This window comes from Miniopterus schreibersii, assembly GCF_964146895.1.
Source record: "Miniopterus schreibersii genome assembly, chromosome: 2".
In the NCBI taxonomy this organism is placed as follows: Eukaryota; Metazoa; Chordata; class Mammalia; order Chiroptera; family Miniopteridae; genus Miniopterus; species Miniopterus schreibersii.
Window position 1 is genome coordinate 77605468 of NC_138102.1, and position 25677 is coordinate 77631144.

At 38.3% G+C, this 25677-nt stretch overlaps 1 protein-coding gene across 1 annotated transcript in view; it reads left to right on the forward strand.

Moving 5' to 3' along the window:
* The window catches only part of FAM124A (family with sequence similarity 124 member A), a 72200-nt gene extending 48143 nt beyond the window's left edge, over positions 1–24057 (forward strand). The window contains exon 4 of the mRNA XM_081130893.1: positions 20670–24057. Coding sequence (XP_080987019.1) covers positions 20670–21476 — 807 coding nt within the window. The 3' untranslated portion in view covers positions 21477–24057. The remainder of the gene's footprint in view (positions 1–20669) is intronic.
* The last annotated feature ends 1620 nt before the right edge of the window (positions 24058–25677 follow it).

Below are 25677 nucleotides of genomic sequence, written 5' to 3' on the forward strand. Positions count from 1 at the left end.
TAGTAGCCATAAAAATAGGTACACACTCGAGGCACAAGAGAAAGAAAGCCTGGGCGTAAGAGGAAATCAGGAAGTTGGCCTAAAACAATTGTCCCTGTTCTGCCTGCCCATTGAAATCACCTGGGAAGCTTTTTAGCTGATGCCTGGGACCCACCCGGAAATTGTTTCAATTGCTCTGGAGTGGGCTATATTTTTTTTTAAAAAACTTCCCAGGTGATTCTTATGTACAGCCAGATTGCAAACTACTGGCCTACATAATACAGGAAATTCTGTTCTCATTTCCCCTCCTCTCAGCATGATTTCATGACAGCCTCAGTCTTGAGGACTCTGCCAGCATCTGTTCTGGCAAATAGATGTATTCTCTGATCCTGAAGAGGGTGTGGGGGACTGCAGCTGAGGGCAGCCAGGAGAAGACCGTGATGACTGGTAGTAATGTAACCTTGGCCAAGTCCACTGGAAGGTTTTGAAGGCATTTAGTAGATCTGACCCATTGGCTTTGCCTCATGTTAGGTGTGGTTCCTTTTCTGATATGGGAAGCTAGCTAGCTCAGCCTTGCAGTAGCACTGCCTTTGAGTTTTGATAATCTACTTTTGTTAATTTATGTCAGACAGTGGTGATGGGTGCCCACTTATCCCTGAATTAATGGTTGGAGTACATCCTGAAAAACAAAGAAGGTGATAAGTACCTTACATTTGAAGTTCAGAGAAGCACCGACTCTGACACCACCCATTTCCCTCTTCAAGGCCTGCCAATTGGCGCAGTTCAGCAGAACCAGAACTTGACCCACACCCACCTCCATATGAGAGGGCTAGGGACTTGTCACGTCAATAGGTTATCTTTGGGAGAACACATCCCTTCTGCTCCCTACAAGATCGAGGGTCCTGAAACCATATTCCCATCCTGCCCTCAAGAACTAGAGAACAACTGGCCGGGCGTGGCTCAGTGGTTGAGCATTGACCTAGGATCCAGGAGATTGCGGTTCGATTCCCAGTCGGGGCACATGCCAGGGTTGTGGGCTCAATTCCCGGTCTGGGGTATGCAGGAGGCGGCCGATTGGTGACTCGCTCTCATCATTGATGTTTCTGTCTCTCTCTCTCCCTATCCCTTCCTCTCTCTGAAATCAATAAACATATTTTAAAAAGGAAAAAAAAAACAAAGAACTAGGGAACAAGTGATTGTCGTCTTTATCATTCTGAGCCACTGACTCAAAGACTTGACAGCCCCAGGCCAGGTGTTGCCAGGACCATGAGGAAGGGATAGGAGGGAGATGGTGAAGTTGAAAGGGCGGCAGGGCAGAGTGCATGCACAGTGTTTGTGCCTACATGAGGAGGTGGTAAAATTGGAAAATTGGTTTAAAGGTTTGTATAAAAAGCAGTTGACAAGAGTCAACAAACCAGATCATAGGCCATGTCTGGCCTATTTTTGTAACTAAAGTTTTATTGGATAGCACACACACAGCAGTTGAACCCCTAGAGCAGTGATTTTCAACTGATGAGCTACAGAATTTTTAAAACATGCAATACCTGACTGTTTAGTCAGGGGCACTGACCTATTTTCCCTTAAACTGTCAAATAAAAAATGACAACAGCCAACACAACAATAGCTGTCTGGTGTGAATTACTCAAAATTATACCTTTTTTTTTTTTTTGTCACATCAGCAAAAAACATAATACATGTTTTGGTGTGCCACAGAATTTTAGTAATTAGTTTGTGTGCCATGAGATGAAAAAGGTTGAAAATGGCTGCCCTAGACCACCCTCTTCCTCATTCCATGGGAAGACTGAAGGGAAAGGTGGGCCAGCAGGCCAGACCTGTGGACCTGTGCATATGAAGCACAGGCAGGGGTGGGGGTGCCGCACTGAACTCAGGAGGAAGAAGAGCAATTCTGAATCCTCCGCCGCAATCCCACTGACTGAGGGAGATTAGGGAGAACTGAGGCTAGTGGCTCATACCAGACAGTGCAGATAAACGACATTTTCATCACTGCAGAAATAAGAGTCGGGTAGGAGTAGAACCTTTTTTTCCCCATGATAAGCTTTGTAGAACTACTTTGTTTTAAAAACTGACCACATATCAGTTTATAAAAATAAAAAATAATGGGGAGGGATTCTCATAGAATTTAGAACCCTGAATTTATATAAGGGCATTATGTTTCCATAATACAAAAGGTGAGCAGCAATTCTCAACGGGGGGTATTTGTCTATGCCTCCCAGGCCTGGGAACATTTGACCATGTCTGCAGACATTTTTGGTTGTCACAATGTGGGGGGACAAGAGGGGTGCCACTGGCATCTAGTGGGCAGAGGATAGGGATGCTGCTAGACACCCTACCGTGTACACAGCAAAGAACTATCCAGCCCAAAATGCCAATTGTGTCAAAGCAGAGAAACCTTGAATTAAATCTCTAAAATTCCAGTCAGGCTCCCAGTCAGGCTCCCAAATTATATGTGTATGTGTCTTTTTTTTTACTTAAATGAATAATCCTGTGGCCTGCAATATAGTAATTGGCTAAAGTTCAGTGCCGTGGGCTAGGATTATACCCCTCAGTACACTAGAAAACTAGAAGGAAGAATTGAAGAAATTACCTAGGTAATTCAAACCAAAAATATTATTTTCTCTTGAATATTGCTCAAATATATTAAAAATGGGATTTTTAAAATTATCACTATTTTGTTGAGATGTAATTGATGTATAACATTGTGTTTCAGGTGCACAACATGGCTTTGATAACGCTTGTATATTGCAGTATGACCAGTACAGTAGCATTAGGGAGCACTTTTATTATGTCATATAATTATTTTTTTGTATGTGTTGAGAACAGTTAAGATCTTCTTTCTTAGTAACTTTGAAGTTTATAATAAATACTGTTGTTTATAATCAGTTTGTTGTGCATCAGATCTTCAAAACTTATTTATCTACTAGTTACAAGTTTGTACCCTAGATAACATCTTCCCAATTTCATCACCCCAAGCCCCTAGTATCCTCCATTCTGCTCTGTTTTTACAAGTTCAGTATTTTTAGATTCTACATATAAGTGCTATTTGTCTTTCTCTATCTGACTTATCGTACTTAGCATAATGCCATCAAGGACCGTTCATGTTGTTATAAATGGCAGGATTTCCTTCTTTCTCATGGTTGAGTAATATTCCATTGTCTATATATACACATTTTCTTTATCCATTCATCCATTGATGGACACTTAGGTTGTTTCCATATTTTGGCAATTGTAAATAATACTGCAGTGAACATGGGGATACAGATATCTCTTCGAAATATTGACTTCAAGTCCTTCAGATACATATATACCCTGGAGGGGGATTGCTGAATCCTGTGGTAGTTCAGTTTTTAGTTTTTTTGAGGAATCACCATACCGTTTCCATAATGGCTGTACCAATTCATATTCCCACTAGTAGTGTACAAGGGTTCCCTTTTCTCCACATTCTTGCCAACATTTGTTATCTTTTTTAATAAGAGTCATTCTAACAGGTGTGAGGTGATATCTCATAGTGCTTTTGATTTGCAGTCTTCTGATGATTAGTGATGAGCATCTTTCCATGTACCTATTGGCCATCTGAGTGTCTTTGCAAAAATGTCTTTTCAGATCCTCTGCCAGATTTTTAACCAGATTGTTTGTTTTCTATTATTGAGTTGTATGAGTTCATTATATATTTTGGGTACTAACCCCTTATCATATATTTTGGGTATTAAACCTTTATCATATATATTCTTTAAGTTGTCTTTCAATTTATGGAATGCTTCCTTTGTTGTGCAAAAGCTCTTTAGTTGAATGTAGGCCCACTGTTTATTTTAGCTTTTGTTGCTTGTGCTTTTGGTGACTATCCAAGAAATCATCGCTTAGACAAAACATCTTTTGTCCTGTGTTTTCTCCTAGGAGTTTTATAGTTTCAAGTCATACATTTAAATCTTTGATTCATTTTGAGTTTATTTTTGTGAGTAGTGTAAGGTAGGCATCTAATTTCATTATTTTCAACATGGCTATGCAGTTTGCACAACACCATTTATTGAAGAAATTATTCTTTCTCCATTGTATAATCTTAGGTCCTTTGTTGTAAATTAATTGACCATACATACATGGGTTTATTTTTGGTTGCAGTATTCTGTTCCATTGCTGTGTCTGTTTTAATGACAATACCATATTTGACTACTATAGCTTTGTAATATAATTAGACATCAGGAGGTGTGAGGCTTCCAGATTTGTTCTTTTTTCTCAAAATTACTTTGGTTTTCTGGGTGTAATTTGTGATTCCGTACAAATGTTAGTATTGTTCTATTTCTCTGGAAAATGCCACTGGAGCTTTGATACAGATTGTATTGAATCTGTAGATTGCTTCGGATAGTGTGGACATTTTAACTGTATTAAGTATTCCAATCCATGAGCACAGAATATCTTTCCATATATTTTTATATTCAACTTCTTTCATCAATATCATATAGTTTTCAGTGTACAGGTCTTTCACCACCTTCGTTAAATTTATTCCTAAGTACTATATTCTTTTTGATGCAGTTGTAAATGAGATTGTTTTCTTAATTTCTCTTTTTGATGGTTCTTTATTGGTATATAAAATGCAACAGATTTTTACATATTCATTTTGTATCCTGCTACTTTACTGAATTTATTGTAACAGTTTTTTTGGTGAAATCTTTTGGGATTTTATTTTATAATATCATGTCATCTACAAATAGTGATGGTTTTACTTCTTTCTTTCCAATTTGGATGCCTTTTATTTCTTTGTGTTGCTGAATTGTTCTGGCTAGGACTTCTAATACTATATTGAATAAAAGTGGGTGGAGTGGGCATCCTTGTCTTGTTCCTGATCTTAGAGAAAAGGGTTTCAGCATTTCACTATTGAGATGATGTTAGCTGTGGGCTTGTCATGTGTGACCTTTATTATGTTGCCATACATCCCCTCTCTATCCTCCTTGTTGAGAATTTTTAATCACAAATGGATGTTGTATTTTGTCAAATGCTTTTTCTGCATCTATTGAGATGATCATATGATTTTTATCTTCATCTTGTTAAAGTAATGTTGAACCATCCCCACATCCTAGGAATAAATTACACTTGATCATGGTATATGATCTTTTCATGTATTGTTGAATTTAGTTTTCTAATAGTTGAGGAATTTTTCATTTTGTTTACCAGGGATAATTGGCCTGTAATTTTCTTTGTATTTGGTGTGCTTGTCTGGTTTTGTATCAGATAATGGTGGCCTCATAAAATGAATTAAGAAGTGTTCCCTCCTCTTCTGTTTTTTAGTAGCGTTTAAGAAGGATTGGTATTAATTCTTCCTTAAGTGTTTAGTAGGATTCATCAGTGAAGATATCTGATTCTAGACTTTTGTTTGTTAGGAGTTTTTTTGTGTCTTATTGTTTATGGGGTTTTTAAAATATGTTTTTATTGATTTCAGAGAGAGGAAGGGAGAGGGAGAGAGAGAGATAGAAACATCAATGATGAGAAAGAGTTCTTGATCGGCTGCCTCCTACATGCTCCCTACTGGGATCAAACACGCAACCTGGGCATGTGCCCTGACTGGGAATCGAACTGTGACCTCCTGGTTTATAGGTCAGCAGTCAACCAATGAAACACACCAGTCGGGCTGTTAGAAGGTTTTTGATTGCTATTTCAATCTTCTTACTACTAATCAGCCTGTTCAGATTTTCTATTTCTTCATGATTCTGTTAATAGATTGTATGTTTTTTTAGGAATTTATTCATTTCTTCTAGGTTGTTCAATTTGTTGTCCCGTGATTGTTTCATAGTTATCTCTTATGATCCTTTGTATTTCTGTGGTATCCATTTTTTTATTTTATTTTATTTTTTTTAATAGTTATTTCTGAATTTTTATTTTAGGATGGCATTTGTTTTCTGCCTTCATAGCAATGTTCAAGTTTTATGCTATGAACTTTTTAGTTGTTGTTCAAAATATTACAGATGTCCCTTTTTCTCCCCAATGACCCATTCCACCCCCCCACCCCCCTCCCCAGTCCCTCTCCCCACCATTGTCTGTGTCCTTGGGTTATGTATATAAGCTCTTTGGTTAATCTCTCCCCTTCCACCCACACACACCCCTCCTTCCCTCTGAGATTTGTCAGTCTGATCCATGCTTCCATGTCATTGAATCTATTCTGTCCATCAGTTTATTAAGTTCTTCAGATTCCACATATAAGTGAGATCACGTGATGATTAAAGTCCCCCACTATGATTGTGTTGCTGTCAATGTCTCCCTTAAAGTCCCCCAAGAAATTTTATATATATATAGGTGGTCCTATATTGGGTGCATAAATGTTTATAAGGGTTATTTCCTCCTGTTGGATTGATCCCTTTAATATTATGTAATGATCATCTTTGTCTGTTGTTATGGTTTTTATTTTGAAGTCTATTATGTCAGAAATAAGTATTGCTACTTCAGCTTTTTTGTTTGTTTCTTTGTTTCCATTTGCATGGAATATTTTATTCTATCCCTTCACTTTTAACCTGTGTGAATCTTTGGTCTCAGGTGGGTCTCTTATAGACAGCATATATTTGGGTCCTGTTTTCTTATCCATTCAGCTACCCTATGTCTTTTGATTGGACCATTTATTCTGGTCACATTTAAGGTTACTATTGATATATACTTATTTAATGCCATTCTCTCCCTTTATGCCGTTGTACCTTTCTCTCAATATTTCACTTTTTTGTTAGAGCAGTCCTTTCAGCATTTCTTGCAATGCAGTTTTTGTGGTACTGAACTCCTTTAGCCTTCTTTTTGTCTGGGAAGCTTTTTATTTCACCTTCAATTTTAAATGATAGCTTTGTTGGATAAAGCAATCTTGGTTGCATGTTCTTGCTTTTCGTTACTTTGAGAACTTCATGCCACTCCCTTCTGGCCTGAAGAGTTTCTGTTGAGAGATCTGATGTCAACCTTATGGGGGTTCCCTTGTAGGTCACTGCTTGTCTCACTCTTGCTGCCCTTAATATTCTCTTTGTCCTTGACATTTGCCATTTTAATTATTATGTGTTTTGAAGTGAGTCTTTTTGGGTCCCTCTTGTTTGGAACCCTCTGTGCTTCCTGAACTTGTGTGGCTTTCTCCCTTGGCAGCATAAGGAAGTTTTCTGTCATTATTTCCTCCACCAAGCTCTCTATTCCTTGCTCTGTTTCCTCCCCCTCTAGCATTCCTGTAATGCGAATGTTGTTTCACTTCATGTTGCCCCAAAGCTCCCTAGACTGTCCTCATGCTTTTTAAGAGTTTTTACGTTTTGCTACTCTGATTGAGTGGTTTTTCTACCTTATCTTCTAAGTTACTTATTCTGTCCTCTGCTTCATTGAGCCTGCTTTTAATTCCTTCCCGTGTATTTTTAATATCACATGTAGTAGTCTTTATTTCTGCCTCATTCTTGTTTATGATATGTATCTCTTTTTTTCATGTTTTCACTAAGTTCCTTAACCTTACCATCAAGTGCCTTGTTCTCATTAATATCCTTGAAAATCTTTATAACCATTACTTTGAACTCTATTTCTGATAACTTGCTTAATTCCATTTCCTCAAAGTAATTTTCTGGCGATTTTGTGTTATCCATTTTAATGTCTCCTCTTTCATTTGAGTTCTCTTTTTTCTTGGTGAGTCTAGCTAAAGGTTTGTCAATTGTGTTTTTCTTTCAAAAAACCAATTTTTAGTTTTATTAATCTTTTCTATAGTCTTTTTGATCTAATTTATTTATTTATGCTTTAATCCTTGTTATTGCCTTTTCTCTGCTAATTTTGGTGTTAATTTATTCTTTTCTCTTTTTTAATTTTATTTTTGTTTAAAATATTACAGATGTCCTTTTTCTCCCCGATGACCCGTTCCTCCCCATCCCTTCCCTCTCCCCAGTCCCTCTCCCCACCATTGTCCATGTCCTTGGGTTGTGCATATATGCATATAAATTCTTTGGTTACTCTCTCCCCCTCCACCCACCCACCCACCCTCCCCCATCCCTCTGACATTCATCAGTCTCATCTATGCTTCCATGTCATTGAATCTATTCTGTTCATCAGTTTATTAAGTTCTTTAGATTCCACGTATAAGTGAGGTCATGTGATATTTGTCTTTCGCTGCCTGGCTTATTTCACTTAGCATAATATTCTCCAGGTCCATTCATACTGTCCCAAAGGGTACGAGATTCTTCTTCTTTACAGCTGCGTAGTATTCCATGGTGTAAATGTCCCACAGCTTTTTTATCCACTCATCTACTGATGGGCACTTGGGCTGTTTCCAGATCTTAGCTATTGTAAACTGTGCTACTATGAACATCGGGGTACATATATTCTTTCTGATGAATGTTTCAGGGTTCTTAGGATACATTCCTAGGAATGGAATCACTGGGTCAAACGGCAGCTCCATTTTAAATTTTTTGAGGAACTTCCATACTGTTTTCCATAGTGGTTGCACCAGTCTGCATTCCCACCAGCAGTGTATACTAGGGTTCCCCTTTCTCCACACCCTCACCAGCACTTATTTTCCAAGGTTCTTGAGGTGTAAACCAAGGTTGTTTACTTGAGATCTTTCTCATTTTGTAATGGTAGGCATTTATCACTATGTACTTTCCTCTTAGAACTGCTTTTGCTTCATCTCATAACTTTTGGTGTATTCAATTTGCATTTCATTTATCTCAAGCTATTTTTAAAATTTTGTCTTTTACCCATTTTTTTTCAGTAGCATGTCATTTACTCTCCACATGTTTGAATTTTTTAGTTTTTCTCTTGTATTTACTATCTAGTAAATACAGTGTTGTCAGAAAAGATGCTTGATATGATTTCAGTCCTCTTAAATTTATTAAGTCTTGTTTTGTGGCCTGACATACCCATTTTGGAGAATGTTTCATGTACACTTAAGATAGGATTTTCTATATATAAAAAATATATACTTTATATAAAAATATACAGTATCTTTGGCAAACAGATAATTTTACTTCTTTCTTACTGCTGTGGATGTCTTTTTTTTTCTTTTTCTTGCCTAATTTTCTTGACTAGTACTTCCAAGTACTATGTTGAATAGAAATTGTGAGAGGAATGGGAACCTTGTCTTGTTCCTGATTTTAGAGAAAGGATTTAACTTTTTACCATTGAATATCGTGTTAGTTGTGGGCTTGTCATATATGGCCTGTATTATGCTGAAGTACCTTACTTGTATACCCAGTTTTTGAGGAATTTACCATGAAAAAAATGTATTTTGTCAAATGCTTTTTCTAAATCTATTGAAATGATCATGTGAGTTTTTTTCTTTCATTCTGTTAATGGGGGTGTATTATATTTATTGATGTGTGTATGCTGAACCATTCTTTCACCCAGTGATAAATCTTACATGATTAAGGTGAATCATCCTTTTAATGCACTGTTGAATTTAGTTTGCTAATATTTTATTGAGAATTTGGGCATCTATATTCATCAGTGATATTGGTCTGTAATTTTTCTTCCAGTAGTGTCTTTAAATGGTTTTGGTATCAGGGCAGTACTGGCCTCATAAAATGTGCTTGGGAGTATTCCCTCCTCATCAATTTTGGAGAAGAGTTTGAAAAGGATTGGAGTTAATTCTTTTTTAAATGTTTGGTAGAATTCAACAATAAAATGATCTGGTCCTAGGCTTTTTGGGGGGTGGGTGTCAGGGGGTTGATTAATGATTTAACCTCCCTACTCATTAGTGGTCTGTTTTGATTTTTTATTTCTTCACTTCTTCACGATTTGGTCTTGGTAGGTTATGTTTTTTAAAAATGTCCGTTTCGTTTATGTTATCCAGTTTGTTGGCATATAATTGTTCATTATAGTCTCTCGTATTTCTGTGCTATCAGTTGTAATTTTTCATTCCTGATTTTATTTATTTGAGTTCTCGCTCAGTGAACCTAGCTAAGGGTTTGTCAATATTGTTTAACTTTTCAAAGAACCAGCTCTTAGTTTTATTGATTTTTGCTTGTTTCTTTTTCTGGTCTCTACTTCATTTATTTCTGCTCCAATCTTTGTTGTTTTCTTCCTCCTGCTAAATTTGAGCTTCATTTTTTTTTCTGGTTCATTGAAGTATAAATTGAGGTGGTTTATTTGAGGTGTTTATCATTATAAACTCTTCTTTTAGAACTGCTTTTACTATATCCCACAGATTTTTATACATTGTGCTTCCACTTTCATTTCTTCATATCCATTTTGACTTCTGTTTTGACCCATTAATTTTTCATGAGTATATTATTTAATCTTCACATATCTGTGAATTTTCCAGCTTTCCTCCTGCTATTGATTTCAACTTTTATACTATTATGGTTGGAAAAGGTACTTAGTATGATTTCAGTTTTTAAGTTTGCTAAGACATGTTTTGCGACCTATCATGTAGTCTATCCTGGATAATGTTTTGTGTGCATTTGAGAATAACGTGTATTCTGTTGCTATTGGATGGAATGTTCAGCATAGGTCTGTTAAGTTTACTTAGTCTAAAGTGTCACTGAAGTCTATTTCCTTACTGATTTTCTTTCTGGATGATCTATACATTGTTGAAAGTAGCAGTACTGAAGTCCCCTACTACTATTGCTTTGCTGCCTATTTCCTTCAGATCTGTTAATAACTGTTTAATATTTTAGGTGCTCCACTGTTGGGTACTTGTATGTTTATAATTATATTCTCCTGATTAATTGACCTCTTTATTATTACATAATGATCCTCTTTGTCTTGTGTTACAGTTTTTGACTTAACATCTATGTTGTCTGATATAAGTATAACTACCCATGCTCTCTTTGTTTTCCATTTGCTTTCCATTTGCTGTACATATCTTTTTTTTTTTTTTTTAATATATGTTTATTGATTTCAGAGAGGAAAGGAGATGGATAGAAAGATAGAAACATCAATGATGAGAGAGTCATTGATCGGCTGCCTCCTGTACGCCCCTGACTGGGGATCGAGCCCGCAACCCAGGCATGTGCCCTGACCAGGAATCAAACCCCTATCGCCTGGATTCTAGGTCGATGCTCAACCACTGAGCCACACCGGGCCGGGCTCTGCTGTACATATCTTTTACCATTCATTCACATTCAGCCTGTGAGTGTTCCTAATGATTAAGTTAGTCTCTTGTAGGTGACATGTAGATGGGTCATTTTTTATCCATTCAGCCAGTCTGTGTCTTTTAATTGGAGAATTTAGCCCATTTACATTTAAAGTAATTATTAATAGCTGAGGACTTACTATCACCATTTTGTTAACTGCTTTCTGATTATTTTGTAGTTCTTTCATTTTTTCTTTTTTGCTATTTTTCTTTGTAGCTAATGACTGTTTTGTAGTTGTTTGCTTTGATTTTTTTTTCTCTTTATCATTTGTGAATCTGTTATAGGTTTTTTTCTCTGTGGTTACGAACAGTCTATTATAATACATCTTATAGTTATAACCAAATGCATAAGAAAGTTCTACCCATTTACTTGCCTGTCCCCACAGTTTGTGTTGATATTCAAAGTTACATCTTCTTGTATTATGTCCATTAACATAATATTATAGCTAGTTATTTCCCACATTCTTGTCTCTTGACTGATATGCTAGATGTCAAAGTGATTTACACACCACCATTGCAGTATTAGAGTATTTTGAATTTGACTATATATTTACCTTTACCTTTTTATAGATTTTCATGTGGATTTTTTGTGTGTGTTTTTTTTTTAATATATCTTTATTGATTTCAGAGAGAGGAAAGGAGAGGGAGAGAGAGAGATAGAAACATCAATGATGAGAGAGTCATTGATCGAGCCCACAACCTAGGCATGTGCCCTGACCAGGAATTGAACCCCGATCTCCTAGATCCTAGGTCGATGCTCAACTGCTGAGCCACACCCAGACGGGCTAGATTTTCATGTTTTTAATTAGCAACATTTTGTTTCAGCTTAAAGAACTCCCTTTAGCATTTTTCATAGGGCAGATATAGTGGAGATAAATTTCCTTAGCTTTTGTTTCTGAGTTAATACCTCTCCTTTGTTTTTGAATGACAACTTTGCTGGGTAAAATATTTTTGGATGAGGTTTTTTTCTTTGAGCACTTTGAATATATCATCCCACTCTCCTGGCCTGCAAGGTTTCTGCTGAGCAATCTGCTAAAAGGTTTATCAGGATTCCTTTGTATGTGATGATTCTTTTCTTCCTTGCTGCTCTCAAGATTCTCTTTTTTTTATTTTTGAGAGATTGATTATGATGTGTCTTAGTGAAAATCTCTTTGGGCTGAACCTGCTTGGGGATTTTTGATCTTCCTATACTTAGATGGCCATACCTCTCCCCAGATTTGGGAAGTTTTCAGCCATTATTTTATTAACTTAGATTTCTGTCCCTTTCTCTCTCTCTTTTCTTCTTCTGAGACTCCCTAAATAAGGATATTGGGTATGTTCCACTGCTCAGATAGTCTCTTCTCATTCTTTTTCATTCTAATTTCAAAACAGATCCTTGCTTAAGTTTTTGCTAATTATTTGTCAGCTATTTCTAAGGTTTATTCATTGAACTATAGCAAGGAATATTTCTCTTTTGAAAATTGTTAAATTAATGATATTTAATCAACTTCTGATGATTCTTTGTTAATATAAATAATAGTTCAGTTTATCCTTGTGTTTTACATTCAGTGGCAGGGTATTTCACAAATCATACTGAAAATAAATATTCAGGGGAAAATGCAGAACTTATACATGAAAGTAGAAATCTCACTGGTAAAGGTAAATATATAGCAAAATTCAGAATAACCTAATGTTGTAAAGGTGACGGGTTAACCACTTATAAAGTTAGTATGGAAATTAAAAGACAAAAATAGTAAAAATAATTATAGCTATAATAATTTATTAATACACAACATAAAAATATGTAAATTGTGACATCAGAAACAAAAAACTGGGGGAGTGTAAAAATGTAGAGCTTTATAATGTGTTCACACTTAAGCTGTTAACAACTTAAAATAGACTGTTAAAAATATGTCATTTTTATAAACCTCATGATCCCCCAAAGCAAAAACCTGTAGCATATACACGAAGAGAAATAGAAAGGAAGCTAAGCATGCCACAGTCAACCAAAGGTCATCTTCATCAATTCAACACCAACAGGAGTCCCCAATTTGGGGTGTGGTGAAGGGGGAGACAGACTTCATTCAATGCAAACAGCTCACTTATGAAACAGCATGGCTGTAGAACAAGTTAGCTTTAGAACAGTTCAGTTGTGATACATTTTGCTGTGGAACAGCATGGCTGTGATACAGGTCAATTATGATATAGCGAGGCAGCTCAAACAAGGCAGCCTGGACAAGGTGGTCCTTGTGTTACAGCTCCACTCCCATCCAAAGAGACAGTTCCAGCTGCAGTGTTACAGCTCAGGTGGTGTTGTAGCTCCAGCTGGGGAAATGCAGTCTTATATGGAAATTGAAAGTATGTTCCACCAAGACAGAGGGGAAGCTGGCTTGTATAGAGAAGAGTGCCTGCCCCCCATCCCTGATTGGTCTACTCCCATGCACATAGGACTCCAGATCCTCACAAAAGCACTCTCCAAAGAGCAGTGTCCTAATTGGTCAGTGAAGATTCAAATGAGGATATAGCAGTAGAGTCCCAACTGGCTGGGGCAGTCTTCAACCCAGTAACTGATTTTAGAGCCTAGTAGTTTCTTTATAAGGGTCAGCTAAAATGTCAGGAATACAGTACAGGAAGACAGGCAGCACAGTGCAGTTTTTCCCTGAAGTGCAGAGAGTTTGAAGTCCCCTGTTTAGCAATGACTACTAAACTCTTTATAAATTTGAGCCAAATTAGCCACCAGGAATCCTCCTTAACAGGCAGATTAATTCTTGGGGTCAACACCACTTTAGGATATCATCAAGTCACAGAGGAAGAAAGCAAAAAAAGAAAGGAGCAAAGGAATTACAAAAGAGCCAGAAAACAATGAACAAAATGGCAATAAGTACATACCTATCAATAATTACTTTAAATGTAAATGGAATAAATTTTCTAATTTAAAGATACAGAGTGGCTGAATGAAGAAAAAAAAGATGCACATATATGCTGCCTAGAGGATACTTCAGATATAAGGACACATAGAGACTGAAAGTAAAGGGATTGAAAAAGTTATTTCATGGAAATACAAACCAAAAGAAAGCTGAGGTAGCTATACTTATAGCAGACAAATTGACTAAAACAAGACTGTAATAACAGACAAATAAGATCATTTTATGATGATAAAGGAGTCAATCCAGAAGAGCATATAATATTTTAAAACTGTTATTCATCTAACATAAAATGAACATAGGTACATTCATTTATGTACCTAAATACGTAAAGCAAATATTAACAGACCTAAAGAGAGAACTACACAATACAGTATTATGATAGGACTTCAGTACCCTATTTTCACCAAACAAAAATTCAATAGGGAAACATTGGTCTTAATTGACATGTTAGACCTGAGGACTTAACAGATATATGCAAAACCTTCCATCCAAAAGCAACAGAATATACATTTATTTCAAGTGCACATGAATATTCTCCAGGATTGATCATATGTTAGGCCACAAAACAGGTCTTAATAAATTTAAGAAGATTGGAATCAGAGCAAGCATCCTTTCCAACTACAATGGTAGGAAACCAAAAATCATTTACAAGAAGAAAACTAAAAAACCCACAAGTATGTGGAAATTAAACAACATACTACTGAATAACCAATTAAAGAAGAAATCCAAAGAAAAGTTTAAAAAATACTTTGAGACAAATGAAAATGTAAATATAACATAATGAAATTTATGGGATACAGCAAAACGAGTTCTAAGAGGGAAGGTCATAGCAATAAGTGCCTACCTCAGGAAGATCTCAAACAATCTAACCCTTAACTTCACACCTGAACAAACTAGAAAAGAAGTACAAATGAACCAAAATTTAGTACAAAGAGATAACAAAGATTAGAGCAGAAATAAATGAAATGGAGACAAAAAAAGACAATTTTTAATATAAAATCAATGAAACTAAAAGAGCAGATTCTTTGAAATATAAAAAAAAATTGACAAAGCTTTAGGTAGACTCACCAAGAAAAAGAGAGGACTCAAATAAATAAAACCAGAAATGAAAGAGGAGATGTTAAAATGGTTACCACAAAAATACAAAGGATCATAAGAGACAATGCCAACAAATTGGACAACCTAGAAGAAATTGATAAATTCTTAGAAACATACAACCTGCCAAGACTGAATCATGAAGAAATAGAAAATCTGAATAAACCGTTTACTAGTAAGGAGATTGAATTAGTAATCAAAAACCTCCCAACAAGCAAAAGTCCAGGACCAGATGACTCCACCAAACATTTAAGGAAGAATTCTACCAAACATTTAAGGAAGAATTGATGCCAGTCTTTCTCAAACTCTACCAAAAAACAGAAGAGGAGGGAACGCTTCCATGCTCATTTTACCGGCCAGCATTACCCTGATACCAAAAACCAGACAAGGACACCACAAGAAAAGAAAATTTCAAGTCAATATCCCTAATGAACTAGATGCAAAAATCCTCAACAAAATAACAGCAATAAGAATTTAACAATACATGAAAAGGATCATATACTATGATTAAGTGATCTTTATTCCCAGGATGTACCGATGTTTCAGCGTTCATAAGTCAGTCAATGTTATACACCACATCATCAAAATTAAGGATCAAAATCATATGGTCATCTCAATAGATGCAAAAAAGCATTTGACAAGATTCAACAAGTGTTTATAATTTTTAAAAACAACAACTCTCACATCCTGGATATAGAGGGAATATATGGTAACACAAAATAAAGCCCATATATGACAAGTCCACAGCTAACATCGTGCTTAATGGTCAAAAACTGAAAGCTCTCCCTCTAAGATCAGAAAAAAGACAATGATTCCAACTCTTACCACTTTTACTCAACATAGTATTACAAATCCTAGCCAGAGCATTAGTCAAGAAAACTAAAAGGCATCCAATTTGAAAGTATAACATCACTATTTGCAGATAACATGATAGATAATGAAAACCCTAAAGTCTCCACACACAAAAATTGTTGCAATAAACAAATTGAGCCCAGCCAGGTGTGGCTCAGCGGTTGAGTGTTGACCTAGGATCCAGGCAATTGGGCTTCAATTCCCGGTCAGGGCACGGGTTGAAGGCTCGATCAATGACTCTCTCATCATTGATGTTTCTATCTCTCTCTCTCCCTCTCCTTTCCTCTCTCTGAAATCAATAAAGATATATTTTTTTTAAAAAAGATAAAGATATATTAATAAAGATATATTTTTTTTAAAAAAAATTAAATGTGAAAAAAAACAAATAAATAATAAATAAATAAAAATAGTGTAAAGTTGCAGGATACAAAATCAATATATAAAAATGTGTTTTTATACTCTAAACAAACTATCAGAAAGAAAAATTAAGAGAACAGCCCCACTTACAATTGCATCAAAAGAATAAAAAAATACCTAGGAATAAATTTAATCAAGTTGAAAGACATATACGTACACTGAAATAATTGAAGAAGACACAAATGAATGGAAAGGTATTCCATTCTCATGGATTGGGAGAATCAATACTGTAAAAATGTCCACACAACCCAAAGAAATCTACAAATTCAGTGCAATGCCTATCAAAATGCCAATGATATTTTTCAGAGAAATAGAATAAGTAATTCTAAAACTCATATGGAACAATAAAAGACCCCAAATAGCCAAAGCAGTCTTGAGAAAGAACAAAGTTGGAAGCATCATGCCTCCTGATTTCAAACTATAGTACAAAGCTATAGTAATCAAAACAGTATGGTATTTGCATAAAAATAGGCACATTGATCAATTAAACAGAATAGAAAGACCAGAAATAAACCCATGTATATGTGGTCAATTAATTTACAACAAAGCAGCCAACACTGTACAATGGGGAAAAGACAGTCTCTTCAATAAAGGTTTTGGGAAAATTGAACAGCCACGTACAAAAGAATGAAACTGGACCACTATCTTACACCACATACATAAATTAACTCAAAACGAATTAAAGACTTGACTATAAGACCTGAAACCATAAAACTCCTAGAAGAAAACACAGGTGGTTTTCCTTGAGATCAGTCTTTGATGATGATTTTTTGGATTTGACACCAAAAGCACAAGCAACAAAAGAAAAACAAGTAGGGCTACATACAACTAAAATTTCTGCACAACAAAGGAAACTATCAACAGTGAAAAGGTCACTTACCAAATAGGAGAAAATATTTGCAAATCATATACCTGATAAGGGGTTAATATACAAAATATATAAAGAATTCATATAACTCGGTAGCAAAAAAAATCTGATTAAAAAATGGGCAAAGAGTATGAATAGATATTTTTCCCTAGAAGACATTCAGGTGATCAGCAGGTACATGAAATCATGCTCAATCACTAATCATCAGGGATAGCAAATCTATACCACAATGTGATACCACCTCACACCTGTTAGAATGGCTATCATAAAACAGGAAATAATAAGTGTTATCAAGGATGTTGGTGGGAATGTAAATTGGTGCAGTCACTATGGAAAACAGTATGGAGATTTCTTAAAAATTAAAAATAGAAACTACCATATTATGCAACAATTCTACTCCTGGGTATTTATCCAAAGGAAATGAAAACAATAACTCGAAAAGATATTTGCAACTTTCATGTTCACTTCAGCTTTATTTATAGTAGCCAAGACATGAAAGCAACCTAAGAGTTCATTGAAGGATGAATGGATAAAGAAAATGCCATTTATGACAACATGGATGGACCTTGAGGGCATTATGCTAAGTGAAATAGCACAAATACCACATGAGTTCACTTATATGTGGAATTTAAAAAAAAAAAACACACACACAAAAAAAACCTAACTCATACAGAGAATGGATTGGTGGTTGCCAGTGGTAGGGGTGAAGGTGGTCAAAAAGTACAAACTTCCCATTATAAAATAAATAAGCCCTGGGTATGTAATGTACATTATGGTGACTATAATTATATTAAAAGTTGCTAAGTAGATTAAAAATTCACATAAGAAAATATTTTAACTATGTATAGTGAGGGGTTAAGTAGACTTATTGCAGTGATCATTTCACAATACTTACAAATATCAAATTATGTTGTATCCCTAAAACTAATAAAATGTTATATGTCTGATATATTTTAATTACAATTTTAAATTAAAATTTTTAGAAATGTTTTTAAAGACATTGTAACTTTGCCTGTGGGTAGTATTCTTTATAGGTATATGAAAACTACCCAGAAGACAGTGAAAAGATGAGCAAAATGTGATGTTTTTCTTTAAAACAGAAATCTAATTTCTCATGTGACCCCATTGTCCAATTTCCTGGAAACTGCGCCTTATTTTTATTAGTCCCTGGATTGGAAGGCCCATTGCTGGCTCTTTACACAGCAGACAATACCACACTGATTGTTTTCTGTCAAGGACAAATAAAGAGGAAATGACCTTTCTCAGAAAGGAGGCATGAAGGTAAGAGAGAACTCCCCAGGTGTGAACTACCCGTGAGACACCATGAATGACCTGTGATACCCTACCAGACTGTTGGGACAGGGGCAGAGTCACCTTCACTAGGATTCTATCCATGTGCCAGGGAATGTGCCTGTTGACACCCAGGTCCTTGAAAAAGGTGCTTTGGCTAAGACCTCTACTTCCCCAGCTGCAAACTGCCTATGTTTGAAGTTGCACGAGAAGTCCATGGGTCTATTACTGCACACCTTTAATAACCCATTCAAAGCTTAAACACACAAGTTGAGAAGCTCTGCATACCAGACCCATAGTTAATGTTGGTTGAAAGAATGAGTCAGTCTGTTCATAGAATTAAGAGATATCTGGACTTAAGCACATAAAGATCTTAGAAATCAATGAAAGGAATGGTCAAATAGAAGAGATATAATTAAGACTGAATATGCCTAGCTGGTGTGGCTCAGTGGTTGAGAGTCGACCCATGAACCTGGAGGTCGCAGTTCAATTCCAGGTCAGGGCACATGCCCAGGTTGCGAGCTCGATCCCCCTGAAGGGTGTGCAAGAGGCAGCCGATCAATTTTTCTCTCTCATCATCAGTGTTTCTATCTCTTTCTCCCTCTCTCTTCCTCTCTCTGAAATGAAAAATAAATAAATAAATAAGTAGTAACATTAAAAAAAAAAAAAAGACTGAATATGACCCCAGCAGAAGGATAAGAAGTATGTGGATTTCTTAAGCGCTTAGACTCCATTCCCAACTTGACCTTTCATCCCTGCTTTTCATGCCCCTGGACTCTCTAATCAAGCCAAACTGTTTGCTGCCCCCTGCAAGTCCCTTGCTCACCACTCAGCCTCTGTGTTGGCCTCTCTCTCCAACCATGCCATTGCTAGGAGGATAGTTGCCTATATCGAAGACCCACCTGTAGGGCCACTTCCATTGAAGTCTCCTCTGCCCTCACTGAGTGGGTGTGGTCTCTCCCTCTTAGCCCTATTATTGTGCCTGTGATCACATTCTCTTGTCTGAGTAACTTTTTTTATTTTCTCTCCTTTCAATGAAATATAAGTTTCATGTGGTCAAAGACTGAGTCCTCCTCATTGTAGTCTCCTCTCCTTTACCTGTAATAGGTGCTCAATTAGTGTATATTACATTGAACAAAATTTTCCAAGTGACTGTGGGAAAACCAGGTTCCTGCTGAAGAGGGAGGCAGGGGTGTTTGTGGTCTAGGGAAGGGCTAATATGTCAGCCTGCTGGGTTCCAGGGAATATTCCTTATAGTAAACCACAGTCACACCCTTTTCTTATATCAGGGTTTCATAAATCAGATCCTATACTAAATAGAACCAGACCCACTATCCCCAAATCTATTATTTAATTGAAACTTTGCACTGTAAGGTTGCCCTATGGGCTTGGGCTTTGAGCCAGACCAGAGGAAGTACCTGAGAGAGAGATCCAGGTGGAATGGAGGTCCTCAGTTTCATGCAACAGAAGCAGGTTCCTGCTGAGCTGCAGGGAGAGTGGGAGAATTGGACAGGGGTGAGGCATTAAGGGTGCAACTGCTTGTCTACACCCTATGGGCATCCACACCCTATGGGAAACACAGCTGTGTTTCCTGTGTAGTCTCTGAAAGGCAAAATATATAGTCAGTGGTTCCTAACAGCAAGTAAATAAATGCTAATCTCCTGATAGCCCCTCACTCATTGAATATTTGCTACCCTGACATGTCCAGCCTTAGGGTATGTCCTGGTGGTCACATGCTGCTGGAGTCAAGTCCCATGTCCATGTAATCTGAGGTTGTTGGTGTTTATCCCATCTTGATTGCTTCCATCCTCTCAGCAGTCACATGCCCAAACAGTGGTGCTGTGGTGGGAGGGAAATAACCTTCAAGCCTTCTTTTTGCATTTAATGGTAAGTCGTATCTCATCTCAGCCAGGCCTTCATTCTTGTGGCTAATCTGTGAGCCCCTTGCATGTGTACATGAAGTGTCATTCACTATTGTGACAAAGAGCTGTATCTCCTTCTAGGTCCTGATTGGTATTACCCCAAGCCCTGCTACCTCTGTCTCTGCTTTAGAGTTTGGAGAATGAAATTGATTGCCACAACATTGCTGGAAGTTTCCAATTATAAGAAAGTGTGTGTCATGATGCATTTAACAATAAATCTCCTTCTCAGGTGACTAGTGGGATATGCCCTCTTCCCCCTACAGGCACAAAGGGTGCGCAGGAAGTTTCCTAAACCCAGCAGAGCTGAGCACTCCTCGGAGCAGAAACCTCATTCTACGCCTTCCCCGAGCTGTACCACACCGAGCTGTACACCTGGCAGCGGCCAGCAGCACCTGCTGGACAGTCCACACCTGGGGCCCAGCCAGATGGCCCTGCCTGCTGGGCATCAGCAGGAATTTGCCAGACGAGTCAGCAGCGCCCCCAGCCTTCCCTGGTCTTTCCAGAGAAGCAAGTCCTTGTTTTGCTTGCCCACAGAAGACCCTTCCCCAGCCTCCTCAGCTGTACCACAGTGTTTTCCAAACACAGGTGCCCCAGAGCACTGGGCATCAGAGTGGAGACATGGCCACCTCCTCTCCATTGACGACTTAGAGGGGTCCCAGGAGACAGATGTGGACACAGGCCTGCGGCTGTCCTCCTCTGACCTGTCTGTGGTCTCCGCGTATTCTGCACCCAGTAGATTCTTTAGCACCTTGGAAACACCTTTCCCCTCCGAAAGATGTGGCAGCCACTGCTCCAAGCACAAAGGTTCTAGAGAAGGACAGCTACCCACTGGGAGCGGGGCAACCATGGGGACCTCCTGGGCTTCCCTCCCTCTCTTCACCAAAGGGCCTTCCAATTCCTTGGTGACAGCAGTTGCTGCTCCCCCAGCTTCTAGTGCCGCCTCCCTCACAGAGTCATCCTTCAAGCTCCCTGGTGATGCTCCCAACACCGAGCAGACTGGCAGAGATACCGCACCACCCCCAGCATTGGCTGGACCCGGGGACAGTGACACAGAGGAATTCTATATCTGAACACCCTTTTCTCTGTTTTTTTAGACACACAGGTTCAGCCTCCTTAGGTCTGTCTGAAACCTAATTATCTGTTTCACAGGTTCGTTGGCACGTTTGCCATGCCACCCATTCTAGGGACTAGGTGGGAAAATACTGGCATTTTTATGCAAATAAATTCTCAACAAACAAGTCATAAAATATATTTTTTGAATACTCAGTTCCATTTGAGATATGGTTTAGTATGTTTACAAAATTTAAATGCTTCATACAATTATTTGAAATGAAAAAGGAAGCTTAGTCAGCCAGAGCTGATTTGGCCACTTTTCATGCTGTAAAGGAAGAACATTTAAAGCCAAAATGTTGACTGCGGGAAAGATACTATGTGACTTGTATGAGAAATTAGTGCTCAATAACATAATGTACAATCCTGGTTTTCGCAGATTTATATTACCAGGGAACAGTGACCCCAAGAAAGTCCAAGTACTACATATAGTGGAAAAAGTCAGCTTGATATGTTAATAAATCAGGCTACAGTCATACCACACTTTGATGCCTAGCAACATCTGAAAATCTGGATTTACACTAAAGTGGCTAATATGCTTTATAAGGATTTAGCATGAGTAGCAGACTCTTGGTGCATTTAAAATATTATTTCAGCTCCAAAAACTAGATTTGTATTCACCTTTCAACAACACATTCACTGAAACAAGTGAGGGATACAGAGGACTACTCCCACCTGTATTTATTTGGATCACTGAGGAGGAATCATTCACTGGAGTTACAGAATAATAGGATTTAGACATAGTGGGTAGGTAGTCTTAGGATTCTTCAATTTTAAAAACCATGATCTGAGGGCTGTGTATATATATAAATGACAGGAGCCACATTTTATACTGCTTTCTCCAGCAAATATGCATTGTCAGCTTGTCTTTTTCATTTTTAAGTAATTTGTAACGTTTTAACTAGCATCTCCGTTGCACACTGGGAAGCTTTACACTAAATGCTCCCCTAAACAAACACTGTTGCCTTGCATGAGTGCACAGGCGCCTTAATCGAAGCTGGAGCTTTCACCTGACCTTGGCCCTTCCTGCCTGTTACCTGCTTCAGTCATAGTGTGAATGGTATTTAAATCTCACCTCTCTCCCACTCCAGTAGGGGTACATTTACAGTTCCCACCTCAGGAATGCCAAGTGCAAGCATCAGGGATAATGCTGAGCTGTCCCTGGTTGCTGTTTACCTTTGAGGAAGAAGAGCATGTATTTGCCTTGCTCGTTTCCCAATCTGGTGCTCCTTGCCTGTATTACTCACAGCCCATTTTCACATCTCTGGAAGTGCCCATACCGTCCAGACACAGCCTTGGCACCCTTCTCCACCCAGCCCTCCAGGCAGCTGCTACCAATCATCAGACTTGCTCTGGAGCCTCGATCTTTGCCATCCCTGTCAATGAAAGCCTTAGATCTTCCCCCAACATCCTGGGTATTCCAGGACTCCGATATACAATATTCTGTTCCAGTTTAAGTAAATAAAAATATGGTCTCCTATAATTCAGGACCAGGAATGAACAAACTTTTTTCTGGAAAGGGCTAGATAATATCTTAAGCTTTGCTAGCCAAATGGTCTCTATCCTAACTACTCAATTCTGCCATTATAACATGAAAGCAGCCATAGACAATATGTAAATGAGTGGGAGTGGTTGGGTTCCAATAAAACTTTATTTACAAGAACAGGTGGTGGAGGGCCAGATTTGGCTGGAGTTGTAGTTTGCCAGTCCTTGTGCTAGACTGAGGTTGATTTTGACCCCAGCCACAGTCAACAACAGTAATCTAGGTCTGCAGCCCTCTGCTGCTATGGTGCATGAGGCCAAGAACGTGGGCTCCTCCAGTCATGCCGATGACTGCAGAACCATAGGGGACAGAGCAGTGAGGAGCTTCTTTCTGCAGAGATGATTCCTAGAAAGCCACTAGCTGTCCACCTCCTGCCCAGTAGCTGGTGATAAAGAGCAACAGGCTAACATTAGGAAGGAGGAGAAAAATAACTTAGAGGTGCTGACTCAGCGTCCAAGGAACGGGTGGCCAGCTTAGGAGTAGCAAAAATCAATGAGACATAAGTGAATGGACCAACTGCCAAGTGATGGCTCCTCTTGTCTTCATCCTTAATTAGTACCCTTAGTTTAGTGGACTCACATGCATCCCTAGAATTGCCTTAGAGCCCAACCCTGATGCTCTTTGGCCCCACCCTTCAGTGACCCACTGTCAACACAGTCCATTCAACCAAACTGACCCCAAAGGATGTCAGCAGCACCATTCAAAAGCAGAAAATGCAAGGTGCCCCCATAACACAGAAGGAAAGGGAAGCCCACCACAGACCACATTCAGGCCCTCCCCCCCAGTGCCATGGTTGGAATTGGCAGTTACTGTGTGGAGAAGGAGACACGGGGACACTACTGACAAAGCCCTAGTTTCCATTTCTGGTGATACACTAGCCTTTCCTCATCCAGGGGGCTCCTTACACACTGGTGGATCTGACTCTTGGATTATTATTGGTGTGATAGACTCTGGCATACTGTAGGTGCTCAATAAATTTGTTCAATTTAATAACATTGAGATTGCCTCATAAATTATTTCTCTCCTGGATTAGGCTCTGTGATATAGGAAATCTAGATTCGATTCCTAATTTTTTGTCATTTACTGGAACCCAGTTTCTTCTCCTTGGCACTTTCCCTAGCTTACCCCAGAGGGCCGTGTTAGTAAAAGCCTAATTCACAGCCCATCCCTTATTTGCATCTGTTCCAAATAAAACCCCCCAAAATTACTGCTCACAGCCCCACCATGGCCTGCCCTGAACACCACGTTGTATCTGCTTTAAAGATGAAACGTTTCTCAGGGTGGTCACTAACTGACCTGCCGAGCCCTACAGAACTCATTTTGGGTCACTCCAATAGGGTCATCCATGGAGATATGGTGGGGAGCCACCAAAAAGGCTTTTGTGAATGTGGGAGGACTGATGTATGGATATACTAAATAGGCTGTAGTGCTGGATGCTTCTTGAGCCCAGGGACCCAATGGCAGAGGAGCAGTCACATGGGAGTCTATTAGACTATGTAGTGCATTCCAGATGAGAACAAATGTTTACCTTTATCAGGAAACATTTGAGTTCATAGCTGATGTCTTCAGTGCCAAGTAAATCAGAAGAAATGTAGTTATCTTCCTATCCCCCTACTGGGGTTTCTGTAGATGAACGAATTCTCCAATCCATCAGGTAAGAGGTGCCTGAGTAGACTCAGAATTCCTGGAAGAGATTCTTAAAGGCAAATTAACTGGAGAGTTTCTCCCTCCCAAACCCACAGAACAATATCAATGACCAGTTCTGACCAATAATCCCAGGACTGAATTTCAGGAGAGCAGTGGGACTAGCTGAATAGTCACCTTCCAATTATCTGACCAGGGCCACATTGCTCCCTGTGTCTGATTTGAACTAAATGCCTCCTTCTGATTTGTAGGGTTCCACTTCTCTTTAATCCCCTGGAAATACAATTGATGAGATACTGCAGAGGCTTGAGAAATCAATAGGAATAAAATAGATTCTCAAAGGAAACACCTTTTGTCACAATTGTAATAAATCAATTCATGAGGGGTCAAGAACTTGAGTATAAAGATCTTTATATAATTAGATTCTTCCAACTTCTGAAGGCTTTTTTCTACTCTTGGGCATAGAGGCCTAACTACAAATGACTCTAAATGACATAACTTACCCAAGTGGATAACGGAGGCAGAAATGAATGGTAATGTCAGCACAGTTGGGTCTTTTGAACAGTCAGTTTCTATTTTAAAAGTGTGATAACTATTGTCCAGTTGTGTGGCCACTATTAGGAGCAACATATTCATTTCAGACAGAAGTCACCAGAACATTTGGTGAAGCTGAAAAGGCCCCTTCCTCATGTCCTTATGACACCCTCTCTAAACTTTCCATTTGTAATGAGGGTCCCACCTCCAGTTGCCTCAGATGGTGTAGAAAAAAACAGAGCTGCTTCTGAGAGTGTGGCACAGCCCCAACTGGCTGGCCTGATCTGGTTGGGGGTTGCCCCACCTCATTTTAAAAATTGATCTTATAAGCTGAGCATGTGAAAGAAGACAGCTAGACTCCCTTAGGTCAGGTTTGCCCAGTCCCTGGTGCATTTTGTACAGGAGCTACTCAGAATGTGTGTGGCACAGCTCAAGAAACT